The sequence below is a fragment of the Drosophila mojavensis genome, unplaced genomic scaffold, assembly GCF_018153725.1.
Source record: "Drosophila mojavensis isolate 15081-1352.22 unplaced genomic scaffold, ASM1815372v1 contig_36, whole genome shotgun sequence".
NCBI classification, from domain to species: Eukaryota; Metazoa; Arthropoda; class Insecta; order Diptera; family Drosophilidae; genus Drosophila; species Drosophila mojavensis.
In genome coordinates, this window is record NW_025318858.1 from 3,768,283 (window position 1) to 3,780,927 (window position 12,645).

General features: G+C 43.4%; 6 protein-coding genes across 10 annotated transcripts; 2 read left to right on the plus strand and 4 right to left on the minus strand.

Annotated features, from left to right (window-relative positions):
• Positions 1 to 262: 262 nt before the first annotated feature.
• Positions 263 to 1,863, minus strand: LOC6575901 (queuine tRNA-ribosyltransferase catalytic subunit). 2 transcript variants are annotated; one of them, XM_032728668.2, is made up of 3 exons: positions 1,835 to 1,852; positions 1,659 to 1,761; positions 263 to 1,604 (listed from the first exon to the last, which is right to left on the minus strand). In XM_032728668.2, the coding sequence occupies exons 2-3, from the start codon at positions 1,745 to 1,747 to the stop codon at positions 473 to 475; spliced, it is 1,221 nt and encodes a 406-aa protein (XP_032584559.1). In that variant the 5' UTR covers positions 1,748 to 1,761; positions 1,835 to 1,852; the 3' UTR covers positions 263 to 472. The 2 variants fall into 2 exon arrangements, with proteins under 2 accessions (XP_032584559.1, XP_002001905.1); XM_002001869.4 differs by having other exon boundaries at positions 1,659 to 1,863.
• An 88-nt stretch (positions 1,864 to 1,951) lies between these two features.
• LOC6575902 (RNA-binding protein 5-A) lies at positions 1,952 to 7,219 on the minus strand. 4 transcript variants are annotated; one of them, XM_015164875.3, is made up of 13 exons: positions 7,074 to 7,216; positions 6,859 to 7,000; positions 6,365 to 6,778; positions 6,040 to 6,262; positions 5,618 to 5,687; positions 5,275 to 5,348; positions 4,613 to 4,690; positions 4,422 to 4,548; positions 4,121 to 4,357; positions 3,579 to 4,052; positions 2,645 to 3,446; positions 2,335 to 2,581; positions 1,952 to 2,272 (listed from the first exon to the last, which is right to left on the minus strand). In XM_015164875.3, exons 1-13 carry the CDS (start codon positions 7,087 to 7,089, stop codon positions 2,156 to 2,158), a joined length of 3,021 nt encoding a protein of 1,006 aa, XP_015020361.1. In that variant the 5' UTR covers positions 7,090 to 7,216; the 3' UTR covers positions 1,952 to 2,155. The 4 variants fall into 4 exon arrangements, with proteins under 4 accessions (XP_015020361.1, XP_043864503.1, XP_002001906.1 ...); XM_044008568.1 differs by having other exon boundaries at positions 6,859 to 7,006; XM_002001870.4 differs by having other exon boundaries at positions 6,859 to 7,215.
• Positions 7,220 to 7,303: 84 nt separating this feature from the next.
• On the plus strand, positions 7,304 to 9,550 carry LOC6575903. Its single transcript, XM_002001871.4, has 3 exons — positions 7,304 to 8,253; positions 8,316 to 8,527; positions 8,599 to 9,550. Exons 1-3 carry the CDS (start codon positions 7,594 to 7,596, stop codon positions 9,425 to 9,427), a joined length of 1,701 nt encoding a protein of 566 aa, XP_002001907.1. The 5' UTR covers positions 7,304 to 7,593; the 3' UTR covers positions 9,428 to 9,550.
• Positions 9,540 to 10,125, minus strand: LOC6575904. The gene is made up of 3 exons (XM_002001872.4): positions 9,952 to 10,125; positions 9,765 to 9,899; positions 9,540 to 9,705 (listed from the first exon to the last, which is right to left on the minus strand). The coding sequence occupies exons 1-3, from the start codon at positions 10,079 to 10,081 to the stop codon at positions 9,569 to 9,571; spliced, it is 402 nt and encodes a 133-aa protein (XP_002001908.1). The 5' UTR covers positions 10,082 to 10,125; the 3' UTR covers positions 9,540 to 9,568.
• A 70-nt stretch (positions 10,126 to 10,195) lies between these two features.
• On the plus strand, positions 10,196 to 11,197 carry LOC6575905 (protein cornichon homolog 4). The gene is made up of 4 exons (XM_002001873.4): positions 10,196 to 10,377; positions 10,441 to 10,568; positions 10,628 to 10,822; positions 10,882 to 11,197. The coding sequence occupies exons 1-4, from the start codon at positions 10,300 to 10,302 to the stop codon at positions 10,952 to 10,954; spliced, it is 474 nt and encodes a 157-aa protein (XP_002001909.1). The 5' UTR covers positions 10,196 to 10,299; the 3' UTR covers positions 10,955 to 11,197.
• Positions 11,112 to 12,632, minus strand: LOC6575906. Its single transcript, XM_002001874.4, has one exon. The coding sequence runs from the start codon at positions 12,359 to 12,361 to the stop codon at positions 11,243 to 11,245; it is 1,119 nt and encodes a 372-aa protein (XP_002001910.1). The 5' UTR covers positions 12,362 to 12,632; the 3' UTR covers positions 11,112 to 11,242.
• Between the last annotated feature and the right edge of the window lie 13 nt (positions 12,633 to 12,645).

Here is a 12,645-nt window from a genome sequence, read left to right on the forward strand (position 1 = left end):
GCAGACAACACACACAACGACACGCACATATACAAATTTGCCATTTACATATGTATGCGTGGTTACATTTAAAGAAAAGCGAAAATAACGTACACATATTGTATATGAATTGATCGTATTTGATGCGGCGTTCGATTATTCGCATGCGTCATTTGAGTGTGGTAGTTTTTTTCCCATAGGTAAGCGGTGAGCTTTTACGTCAGACTATTCGAGGTAAGCTTTGCATTAAGAGAATGGAATGTAATAAACGACTATTGAATACTCTCTTTGTATTATAACTATTTAAGTGTATTTTTTTATTCAATACTAGTGTAGGTATTAATGTCATTATTCCGCAAGGGAAAATGTTGACAAAAACTCTTTTGTTATTTTTAGCTCAAAAGTTAAAAACATCGCTTTTTAATATACATACATATATATATACATAGTTTGCATATAAGTCAGCTGTTTATAATTTACAGTCTTTAGGCGATCAGCTGTTCACTGCTTGCTCCTCCTGTGCATCTGGCGGCAATTCAATATTGACTGCAGCCAAGGCCTCTCGAATCCAGCTGGGAATCGGTTCGCTGCCGAAATGTCGCGCCATGAAATTTTTTACGAATTGTGGAAAGGCATCCGCTTGCACCGCCTCCCGCATAGAGCGCATCAGACGAAGCTGATAGGCCACATTGTGAACGCTGAGCAGCGAGCACGAGACGCTCTCATTGGTGGCTATGTGATGCAAGTATGAGCGGGTATACCTCTTGCAGGTATTGCAATTGCATTGCTTGTCAATCGGTTCCATATCGTGCTTATACTTCTGTTGCTTCAGATTCATCTGTCCGCTGTCCACTAGGGCGCAGCCAAAGCGAGCAGTGCGCGTGGGAAAGACGCAATCGAACATATCGATGCCCAGCGCAACACAAACGACCAGGTCCGCGGCAAAGCCCACGCCCATCAGATAGCGGGGCTTATCCCTAGGCAAATGATCCGTGCAGACGTGCACCATGCGCCAAAAGTCGTGCTTGCTCTCTCCACCACTCAGACCGCCAACCGCAAAGCCGCGCACTTGTCTCTCCATCAGCGCTGAGACGCAGCGCTCTCTCAGAGGAATCTCCAATCCTCCCTGCACAATAGGAAACAGGGATTGTTCGTCATCGCGTGTGTGTGCCTTAATGCAGCGATCTACCCAGCGTATGGTGCGTTCCATTGCCTCCTCAACTCTCGGCCCCGTCGTTGTCGTCTTCACCACATCGTCAAGCTGCATCATGATATCCGCTCCAATTGCATTTTGAATTTGCATCGAATGCTCGGGCGTTAGCATGCATTCGCTATTGTCGAAGGGCGAACGGAAGTTAACGCCATGCTCATCGATCTCCGCCAGCTGCAGCAACGAGACCATCTGAAAGCCGCCAGAGTCCGTCAGGATTGCCCTGGGCCAGGACATGAATTTGTGAAGTCCTCCAGCCTTTTGCAAGGTTTCAATTCCAGGCCGAAGACCCAAATGATAAGTGTTTCCAAGCAATATTTGGCAGTCCAGTTCTATTAGCTGATCTGGCAGTATACCCTTCATGGTGCCTTGGGTGCCCACAGGCATAAATACAGGTGTGCGTACTTCGCTGTGCCTGCGAGGGATTCGTTAAGTAATCAATCAAATCAGTCTTCAATAAAACACTTACCTCAGTGTCATTAGACCAGCGCGCGCTTTTGACACGGAGCACTCGGCTACAACCTTGTAGGTCAAAGGAGGTAGCTTGCTGGAACTCATTTGTCACAGTTTTGCTTTAATTATACATACAATTATTAAGAAAAGTTAATAAAAACACGTGTTGCACGAAACGTAAACAAAATTTACCGCAGAAAGTGTGACCGCATTTCGCAAACAAGAAATTTTCAATTTAAGCCACAAAATACTCGCGCAAGCAATACCACTGGCTATTTATCGATATATATCATTTCGAATTAAACACCATTGAATTTTTCATATATGTATATATATTTATTATATACAATTATTAAACTACAATTATTTCAGCTAAGTAATGTGACTGGTAGATGACAATATTTAAATTTGTGAAATTTGAGGTAAACCATTTGTATGCAGCTAACTGAAATACAGACATATCAAACTTAAGTTGTTAAATACGATTAAACAATTTTAAATATTTAATTGAGTTTAAGCATTCTCATAGCGAGACTTCATCATTTTCTTAATATACGTTTTGTAATCGTCGCCAGGTGCCAAAGTGCTGCTCTTGTTACCAAGACCGACATTATTCGAACGAGCCTCAGCCTGATGAACAGAAATGACCAATTGTAATACACTGAACAAATTTAGTTAGAATTGCAAAATACCTCTATGATCTGCGTGCGTCCCTGATTCTTACGTCCCAGTCCTTGACCCTCCGACCAACCCATTTTCTGGAGCAAGCGATTTCCCACGTTGTTTGAGCTAATGGGCATGGCAGGTGCTGCTCCAGAATCCTTTTGACGCGTCTGTAAATTCTTGATCTCATGCTCGAACCGCTCGCGACTGCGATTTGGTGGCGGAGGATCACCCTCGCCGTATTTTAAACGTCGCTCCTTGGCGCGATCACGATAGCTATTCGGATATAAACAAGTTGAATTCGATAAACGATAAGCGATAAGCAGTATCTACACTTACGATAAGCCCGCGCTCGCTGCATCCTCGCTGCTGGCGCCGGCAGCGCTGCCCGCATTTAATTTAGCCAAATTCTCCTTATGCAAATTGGACATTTTTAAATGCTTCTGCAGTATGTCGTGAGATTGAAAGGCACGCTTGCACAGCAGACAGGTAAGTTTCTGGAAGTCAACATAGTCCATTTCATCGACAGGGCCGGCAGCCTGCGCACCTGCGCTTGCACCTCCATTATCCTCATCCGAATCGGAGCCACCTCCATAGGCATTTACAAGCTTGTTCATTGGTGCAGCAGCTGGTACATAATCGCTCAGCTTACCACGCTCCTTCTTTTCCAATATAGAGAAGCCTACGTCTGCATAGGCGCCAGTTGCAGCGCGTGAAGTGCTCGGCCCCTCGCCAGGATCGCCGCGTCCTGGCAGTATGGGCTGTGGTGTGGCCACCACCGTATAGTCTTTTTTCTGATTCAATTGCTTGGCCCACTTCTCCATGTCCTTGACAATCTTCTTGGCCACCTTGACCTTGTCGTGCTTATTGTTGTCTTTGTCTTTGCTTTTCTCCTTCTTGCTCGACTCCTCGTCCTTGTCAGCCTGTGCGGCTTCCTGCGCCAGCGACTCCTGCAGCGCAGCCTGTGTGGAGGCTGGCGTGGCTAGTATATAAGTGCTGCGTCTTTGATCCCAATACAAATAGGCGCCCGTCTCATTGTTGTAATAGTATTGCGAGTGGGCATCGTAATAGAGGCCCGTGCTGGGATCGTAGTAGTAGCCAGACGTCTCGTCGTACTGATAGCGCGAGACATCGGGCGTGGCTATAGAGAGGGAGAGATATAGATGCGGATAACTGAATTCGTCGAGAAACAGCTAATCAAATGTGAAGCGTATTGAGCCTGCTCCATATTTGATTAGCCTATATATATAGATATTCAAATTGATCCACTCACGATACGTTTTGCCATCATTTCCTCGAGGCGCAATCACACTCTGAGCCGCAAAGGTTGCCTTTACGGCAGCAGCTGCCTGAGCGGCCGCCGTGGCCGCCGCTGTGGCCGTCGTCTCAATACTGTTCATCTTTTTCTGCTTGCGCTGTATGGCGGAGAGGGCAACCGCAGCGCCTGAATTAGCCTCCGTCAACTGGGTCTCGCCGCCGCCGAACTGACCGCCACCCTTCTTAATCTCGGCCATATAGTAATCCGTATAATACTGCACATAATGCGCATGTTCCGCCGGCGTGGAGGCATACAGCGAGGCACTATACTCGGCGAGGCGTGGCACATCGGCTAAGGTATAAACGCCGCCAGCATCGGTAGGCGGCATAGCGTCCAAGGCGCCAACTTGAAGGGCGCCGACCTGGCTGCTGGCTCCTTGCGCATCCTTTGGCTGACGATTCTCTGCATCCATGCAGTAGCTGATGCAGACTATAAATAAGATTTTAGATTAAGCAATTATTGGTTGCAATTGATTGCCGCTGGGCATAGCCACGCACCATCACGATCATCGATCCGCAGCGGCGGGTCCAGCGATGTCAGCGCATTGTGCACCTCCATCGAATCGACGAGAGTCTCGAAATGTAAGTAACAAATGCCACGCGAAGTCTGAGTCAGCGTATCGCGACTGATGAGCACCTTGCTGATTGTTTTGGCCTGTTTCGGCAGCACCTTCTGCAACGCTGTTAGCACGCTCTCCTCGTTGGTCAGCGCATCCAGATTCCGCAGCATGATCTCTGAATTCAAATGATGGGAGGTTATTATTGATTACAATTTCTTATCTAAATTGTCTGTCTATACTTTTGGTTAGAATTGGGCTAACTTCATCGATGCCCTCGCCGCCGCCAGAGAAAATGCTTTCGCTTTCCGCTCGCGATGCCATGCAGCGAAAACAGGAGAAGCGCCGCTTGAAATTGAAGACGCCACACTGGAAGAGACAGGAAATTTTATTTATATAGTTTCAGACTTGACTTCCTTAGCTTCCCTCTCACCTTAACGCAATGCCAATCGGTGATTCGCTTGTGACTGTATTGCAGCGAGACGCGTTGATCGCCCAGCTCCAAGGTGCCCTGAATGAGACAGGAAGAGAAAAGAGAGAGAAGGAGGACGATTAGTGGCTTGATCTTTGGAATGTTGCACACAGAGTACACAGTCACCAGGTTGCTTCTGTGTCTTAAAACGCGCGCTCGCTGTTTGTTGTTGTTCATTGCAGTAGCTGCTGTTGATGTTGTTGTTGCTGAGGTTGTTGCTGTTGCTGATTTTGTTGTTTATGTTGTCCCGCGTATGCACAATAAATTGAAATGTTTGCGAAAAGTTCAGTTGCTGCCCAGAAGCTAGAACTTCTCTTAGAGAATCTCTCTCTCTCGCTCACTCTCTCTTTTATAGAGGAAATAAATAATTGAAAGAAAAAACAGTAACAAACCAAAAGTCCGCAAAAAATGAATCTGGCCTGGGGTACATGGATTATATATACTACTATGTAATACAATACGAAATAGCAGTTGGGGTATTATTTTAGTTGTTGTTGTTGGCTTTCGTTGAACTGAACTTAAGGCATATATTTCACAATTATTGTCGGGTTTTTCTTGGTTTTTTAGATATTTAATTTTATATTTTTATTTTTTTGCTAGTTGGTTTCTTGTTGTTGTGATACCTGGGTTATATCCATCCAACGTTTTGCTTCCTCAACGGTATTAAACTCGACAAATGCGAAACCGCGTGATGCACCTAAATTTTAGATAGAAGCAGATACAAAATGGTTTTTGTCAAAATATGTTCTTTGTTTTTTAATATTTTTTGGAGGATATGTTTTTGTTGTCTTTTTTCTCTTTTTTTATAAGGCCAAGTATGGTTTGTAATCAATTTAGCTGCTGGATGTGAACTTCTGCCGAGTTAACACAGTTTATATATTACTTACGCATCGTGTGTATATTTATATCTCACTATATCGTATAAAGCTAACTCTTAAGGTAATTATGTGCGTGTTTGTAACCCACCTGTAGGTCGCTTGCGTATCAGCCGTATGGATGAGGGCTCCATGTTTACTTGTATCAAAGCGCTCATAATCTGTGGAATATGAAAGAAAATTATTATAAATGTTGTGGAATTGGATAAATACAATAGCGGGGAATATAAATGATATAAAAACAATATTCTATATTCTAAATGCTTACAAACAAGCGGACAGACAGACATGTTCAGCTCGTTATCAGGATCAATATACAAATTTCGATACTAAAAACTCAAACTCCAACAAATTTAGATATTAAATGTGTCCGGCCGAAAGCTGTTGAGCTGTAAGGCTCAAGACATTGGTGCAGCTCGAATTATAACTTAGTCTCTATTTTCCATCACGTATTCTCTATATTCCATCATGTCCACGTGGAACAAATATTTGGATCCGTGTTCAACTACTTACGTCCGCCTCGGTGATGTGCTTTTTCAAATCAAATATGATTATTTGATGCAGTGCCTCGTTGCTGGTGCGTATGTGATTGCGACGATATTGGCTATCGTCGCTCTCATCGCTGTCATAGCTATCCTCATCGGAGGCGTAACGCCTATCCCGATCACGACTGCCGCCTTTAGCCACGGTGCTATTGCCATTGTTGCTTCCATTGTTATGCGAGCGATAGTCGCGACTAAAGCAAGAGAAAGTAGAGACAGAGAGCGAGAGCGAGAGAGGAGAAAACTTTTGTCAGTAAATTTGCAATAAATCAAGTGTAACAAATAGGCTAGTTTACCTGCGCTCCATGCCCCGCTCATAGTCTGAGTTGCGTTCACGTGGCTCCCGATCGTAGTTTTTCCAGCGCTGGTCGCGATCTCGTTCACGTTCGCGATCCCTGTCCCGATCCCGATCCCTATCCCGATCTCGATCTCGCTCCCGTTCCCGGTCGCGTTCACGTTCACTGTCGTAGTTATCGATCTCACGACGATTGTGATAATTGTTTCGGGCATTGTTATAATTGTTGCTGTTGCTATTGGTGTTGTTGTAGCTATTGCTGCTGCTGGCGCGGTCCTCGTTGTAGTCCTCGTTGATTAAATCGCGATACAGATCCTTGTCGGCACTGCCCGCGTTGCGATAATGTTGCGAACGTTCGCGACTACGCGAACGCGTATTGCGTCGCCTGTAGCCCGGCTGATCCCTGCTGCGATCACTACATTAAAAACAACAAAAATAAATTAGCAAACATAATTCTATTTTTAACGTCATGCAGATGAGAAGGCGTATGCTTACCGGGATCGCGAACGGGAGCGACTGTAGCGCCTGTATTGATTGTTGCCGCTGTTACTAACCCCGCCCCCACCGCCGCTTCCTGTGCTGTTGCCTCCTGAAAAGCTGCGTCCATAGCGTGAATGCGACTCCATTTTACGCCTACCTGAGGCTAAAGTTGCTTTTAAATCGAAATAAATGTGCACTGCGTGGACACAGCTCTAGCTACAAACAATTACCACGTAACTCACTCATTAAACGTATCTCAATAAATAAACTTAATTATGAAGCGTTACGAGTCTACCTTTACAATAGAACACACGCACAATAAAAAAAATGATGGAAAAAATCTCAGCCTGCTGTTGTCATTCACAGGGAGATGCCTGCTTCAATGTTATCGATTGGAACTGGAACGATTGTCGTTAGCTTCTAAAAGCCGAAGAAGAAGCAAGCAACGGTTGCCAACCTCTTTTAAACTGTTTTGATAGTATTTTAGGCCCAGTTAAATTTCTTTTTAAAAATTGTGGTTATTATTTAAAATATTTTCAAATATGGCCATATATTGCCATCGATAGGTCAGTGTTGAAAAGCGCCAAGAGCGAAACGATATGTGCCAATCAACGCTGGCATGCACTTGATCGGGATTATTTGGTGCAAGCGTGTTGGGGAAAAACCAACATTTTATATTTTCAGCAGAGGAAATCAAGACATCCCCCGAGGTAGACTACATACACCGCAGTATATAGCAAAACGTCAGCAATGAAGAAAGTGTTATTAACGAAATCACAGCACAAGTTTCTGACAACAGATGTGATAAAGAAACCACAAAACCTTGTCACAACAGCGGCTACTACAATGAATTTAGCGAATGTGCGTGTTATGCATATGCAATCCGATGTAATAACCGATACGTATATGCAACGAAAATCGTTTCAGTCCATCTACGAAGAGATCTTCAAGTTGCTAATGCGTCTCCCAGATAAGGCGTTGCAACAACGTGTAATCGACGCTATCAACGGGCGAAGTGATAAGTCCTCTATCTTAAACCCCAATCAGTGTAAGCAGTGCTCCATAAATGAAAAACAAAAAGCAATTAGCCTAAAAGTGAATGCGTCAACACAAACAGAAACATTAGAGACTAAAGAGACTAACAGTAGTAAAGCAAATTTAAATGAGTGTGTTAAACAAAAAGAACCCGTGAATCAAAAAGAACCCGTGAAACCAGCTAAAAACGAACCCGACTCCCCCAAAACACAATTAACAGCACCTGCGAAAGTGCCACGAAAACGTGGCCGTAAACGTAACACATGTGTGCCACAGGTGGTCAAAAGATCAGCGGCCCAGATGGCGCTACAAGAACGCGAGGAGAAGCAATTGACGCCCCTCCCGGTGCCCAAAAAGAAGAAGCTGGAGACAATCGTAAGCGATAATCACGTGATAATCCTACAGCCATTACTAATCCATTGATTTTTTTGTCTTAGGCCCCCAGTCGGTCGGAGAGTCCAGCCAAGAGAGATATGCAACGTCGAGACTCCTTCTTTTCCAATTTATCTGACGATCTAAATAATGTTAATATAATGGACCTCGCCAACGGATGGGACAATTATATTAACAATGATATTCAAAACACAATCTATACAACCATGGAAAATGAATACCGAAAAGCAGATATCCTATCCGTCGAAGGTTTGCTGTAAGTCTTTAAATTTATATATGTATATTTGAATATATATTATTATATTCTAACTTTGACTCCTCTTTCAGACCTATTCACGATGCTATTTTAGTGGACGACCTTCAAGGTGTTCAACGACAAGCCTATGTCTGGTCCAAGCTGAAGGGCGACGTTGACTTCAATGAACTAGTGAGCGCGGATGGTGAGGATTGCCTGCAGCTGGCTCTGACCAACGATTGCGATGCGGAGATTGTGAAAGTGATATTGACAGCAGGCGTGTTACCCAATCATATCTATGAGGACTCCAACACTGCGCTTCACCTCGCTATTATCAATAACGTCCAGTTGGAGTCACTGCGTCAACTGATGTTGCGAATCGATCTTAATCTGCTCCTGAAGACGAACGACGATGGCTACACAGCTCTACATATCGCCGTGCGCCATAATCGCTATAAAATGGCTGAGATAATATGCGACACAATCGATCAAAGGGAACTGGGCGAACCTGTCTACAAGCGGACCTCGACTGAGAAGGAAGATACATCGATAGATAATAATAGTAAGGGAATGGATGCCAAGGATGAGAAGCAATTCGCCAAGTTCTATGAGCATGCTTGTGATCGATTGGACAATAATACAGATAGATTGCTCAGACGTGCGCTAAAGCATGAGATACTCAATGCCTCGGAGGCACGAGCGGGTAATGTAAGCCTCTTCTATGCAATTGAGGGAGAGCTGGAGCATTTATGTTATTTCTTGCTCGCCCATCTAACAAATCCCGATGAGGAGAACTTGAGCGGACACAGTCCTAAATCGTATCATTATGAATTTGCTCGAGTGCTGCGCATTAATCTAAAAATATCACGTGTTATGGACAAAGTGGTTGGCATTCTGAATGGTAAATCTAGGCATATCTAAATATAAGTAGTAGTTAATAAAATTAAGTTTGTTTTTCCCCTAAATTATTGCTCTTTGTATCTGTGTACTTTACATACTTTCCAACACTGTTTCGCATAATAGAAAACTTTGATGTTGCAACAATTTTGTATTTTGTTTATTTTAGCCCCAATTTAAATCCCAATTTGTTTGCTTCAGCTTAGTCATGTCAATAGGTTGCAGTGAGGGTGGCAAATTACATTTTCTGGTTACTTGGGGATTCCTTTTTTTCTTTGAACGCTTCTTCTTCAGTTGACGCACTGCAAAAGTGTGTAAATAAGTTAAAAATAAAACATTTTCTTGGAATTTTATGATGCACCTATTTTTTCGAGCTGTTTCATTTGCTTATCGCTATAGTGCCGGAAATTACAGAACAACTGAAATCTACAGTAGCCGGCCAGGAAGCGTTTGCATGGCTTTTTTGTGCTCTCTACAGCCAAAACTTTTTTGGGATCTAAAAAATAGAATTTAATAAATATTTTTTGCTTAACTAAATATCCCAGTACCTTCAAATCGACGCATATAGGTTGCCTTGGCAGCCGTGTGTGAAATGCCTGCATTGTGTAATTTACGCACGTTTAGATCATTTTTCATAAAGCAACAACAGTAATCACAATAATAGCTTTTTCCACCCATTTAGTAAATTACAAACTGGTTTCGTTTGTTTACAAACAGCTGTTTTGTGCGGTGCAGCGTTGCCAGCCTGCTAGAGATGTGATATCTATGTTACACTATTTTCCAGCACTGTTCATCAGCACTAATTAATAACAACAGCGAAAATGCTGAAAAATATTTATTTAAATTAATTTTAAGACCCATAAGTATTAAGTGAAAAGAATATAAATAGCTCAAATATGTTTCTACCCGAAATAGCTGTGTTCTGCATCACATTGCTTATATATGGCGGTATACTTCTGCTATTAATTTACTATGTAAGTAGCAGGTGCGAAAAACGAGATAAGAAAAACAAAATTTTAATATTTCAATTTGAGCAGGTGCTGACGCTAGCTGATTTGGAGTGCGACTATTTAAATGCACAGGAATGCTGTCGCCGACTCAACTTTTGGGTCATTCCCAAATTTGGCTGTCAGGCGCTGCTCTGCGCTATGCTCCTCATCTGCGGGTTGGTCTAGAAGACATTTTTTCTGTTTAAGTATATATAAATAACATATTTATCTTTAGGCACTGGATCATGTTTCTGATGAACCTGCCCATGGCCGTCTGGCTATTCTATGAGCTGCAGAGCCAGCGTCGCGATAGCCTGGGCGTTTATGATCCAGTTGATATTCATAGTCGAGGACTGCTCAAAGTGCATTTGAGGAATTGCATGATTTATCTGGGTTACTACTTTGTCATGTTCTTTGTGGGCCTTTACTGGTTTGTTTATAATATTATCTATTAGCTATGTGTGTAATAACTATTTGTCTTTTCTTCAGCTTGATTTCTGCATTGCTTAAAGGCGATCCCATCAAACGGCACGAGGATGATGAAATTATTACCGGTTTTTAAGTCTATCCAGGCCAAAGGCTTCCAGTGAGAAAAGTAGACGAAATGTAGACAGAGCTAGTCGCATAATTAGTAATCGATACTAACTCAAGCTACTTGTTGATTTTACATTTTCATCTACCATTCAGCAAGCGGCGCTTATTTATTTAATTCACTCCCATTCAATATCATTTGTTTTTTATTTATTTCATAGCATCTATAGTCATTTAAGCGTATTCGAATAATATACATCACACACGAATTATATGTACAGAAGACCTTTGTTTACCATCCGATCCTTCCCAGCTTCAGCTACTGTAGAAAATCGACAACTTCTTCGAGTTCCCTTTGCCTCGCCTGCTTTTGTGCCCAACGAGCTTCCGCTGTCTTTACATTCACAACCCAACGATCGTGAGCGAGCTTTATGCCACATACTCCAGGCTCTATGGTTTTCTTGCAGCTAGTGGACGTGGCTTCTAGTGTTCCTCCCCTGCCCATGTATGTCTGCGCATCGGATCGAGGATGTCGCCGCTTGGCAGGGCAAAGCTTTCCACCCTTTGGAAACGGCGGCTCAGCCAAATAATGCTTAAGGCACCCTTGATGGAAGAGGTGGCCGCAGTAGACACGTTCTACGAAGCCATCCGCATGCTCGTCGAGCACTAGGTTCTCTGGCTCCTGCTGCAATACTGTTTTATCACAAATGGGACACAACTCCTGGTGGAAATCTCGTGTAGCTTCGAGGCAAAACTTTAGCGTGCGATAGAGACTGCGAACGGGCTGAAAGTTGGCCAGCTGCTCCTTGTTCAGTCGCAACGGTGGCTCCACGCACTGGCGCGCTATCTCCCGCGACTGCCCATTGAGGTAGCGAATCAGTACATTGGGGAGATTTGATTGCTGGCCACGCAACTCCACCGACTGATTGGGATACGAGTCGGGTACAGCGGCTGTGACTCGGTAAACATAGTTTCCGCCACGAGCTATCAATTCCACACTGCTCGTGCGTTGCTTCAGCTTTAATTGGCTGCCCCTATTATCCGCCTGTTCATCGCTCTTTAGATCCATTCGCAGTTGCTTAATTTCGTCCAGGCAAACGCAGAGGGGATTATCCAGCAAATATTGCTGAGCAAAGCTCAACACAAGCAAAGCCTGCGGCCCACCCAAGTGCTCCCTAGCATAAACATCTATAAGTCTAGTTAGTTCCGCATGAAATTTCTCAGAATATACTTTACTCTTCAGCTCCACTAAAATAGCCGAAGTTTTCGGATAATCTTCTTCGGGAAAACGTAAACAAACGGTCAACGTGCGATTTGGGCGGTGTGGCAGCAGGTCGACTCGCACCAGTGTCGCACTGCAGCTTATTATTTTGCTATCTGCAATTTGCTGCTCACATTTAGCGCGAATGTCACACAGTTCGCGGTCAATCAAATCCATGTTGGGCGGAATAATAAAAACAACAAAGTTTTGTGTTGATTGCAATGAGAATTTTTGTAAATAAATGTCAAACCAGGGCTGGTGTGTCAAGAACTATCAGCACAGGCCATTAGGTGACGATTCCAGCAATCGCATGTTAGTAATGCAATAAACATGATGGTATTTGTTTGAAGTTTTGCAAATATAATCAGTATTGTAATCAATAAAATCGTAACTCTTATAAGAAAACAGTTTAAGCCAGGGCTGTTCTATCAAAACAAATAACCATATCACTAGTTATTCAA

Excerpts from the sequence above, each read along its gene's own strand:
- LOC6575906 (XM_002001874.4), bottom strand. The coding sequence starts at position 12,361 with ATGGATTTGATTGACCGCGAACTGTGTGACATTCGCGCTAAATGTGAG.
- LOC6575905 (XM_002001873.4), top strand. The coding sequence starts at position 10,300 with ATGTTTCTACCCGAAATAGCTGTGTTCTGCATCACATTGCTTATATAT. Across the intron at positions 10,378-10,440 it reads TTCTGCTATTAATTTACTAT|GTGCTGACGCTAGCTGATTT; the intron begins GTAAGTAGCAGG and ends CAATTTGAGCAG. Across the intron at positions 10,823-10,881 it reads TTCTTTGTGGGCCTTTACTG|CTTGATTTCTGCATTGCTTA; the intron begins GTTTGTTTATAA and ends TCTTTTCTTCAG.
- LOC6575902 (XM_044008568.1), bottom strand. Across the intron at positions 6,263-6,364 it reads GAGCGGGGCATGGAGCGCAG|TCGCGACTATCGCTCGCATA; the intron begins GTAAACTAGCCT and ends CTCTTGCTTTAG. Across the intron at positions 4,549-4,612 it reads CCGATTGGCATTGCGTTAAG|TGTGGCGTCTTCAATTTCAA; the intron begins GTGAGAGGGAAG and ends TGTCTCTTCCAG.
- LOC6575901 (XM_002001869.4), bottom strand. The coding sequence starts at position 1,747 with ATGAGTTCCAGCAAGCTACCTCCTTTGACCTACAAGGTTGTAGCCGAG. Across the intron at positions 1,605-1,658 it reads GCTGGTCTAATGACACTGAG|GCACAGCGAAGTACGCACAC; the intron begins GTAAGTGTTTTA and ends AATCCCTCGCAG.
- LOC6575904 (XM_002001872.4), bottom strand. The coding sequence starts at position 10,081 with ATGGGTGGAAAAAGCTATTATTGTGATTACTGTTGTTGCTTTATGAAA. Across the intron at positions 9,900-9,951 it reads CTATATGCGTCGATTTGAAG|ATCCCAAAAAAGTTTTGGCT; the intron begins GTACTGGGATAT and ends TCTATTTTTTAG. Across the intron at positions 9,706-9,764 it reads GAAACAGCTCGAAAAAATAG|TGCGTCAACTGAAGAAGAAG; the intron begins GTGCATCATAAA and ends ACACTTTTGCAG.
- LOC6575903 (XM_002001871.4), top strand. The coding sequence starts at position 7,594 with ATGAAGAAAGTGTTATTAACGAAATCACAGCACAAGTTTCTGACAACA. Across the intron at positions 8,254-8,315 it reads AGAAGAAGCTGGAGACAATC|GCCCCCAGTCGGTCGGAGAG; the intron begins GTAAGCGATAAT and ends TTTTTGTCTTAG. Across the intron at positions 8,528-8,598 it reads CTATCCGTCGAAGGTTTGCT|ACCTATTCACGATGCTATTT; the intron begins GTAAGTCTTTAA and ends CTCCTCTTTCAG.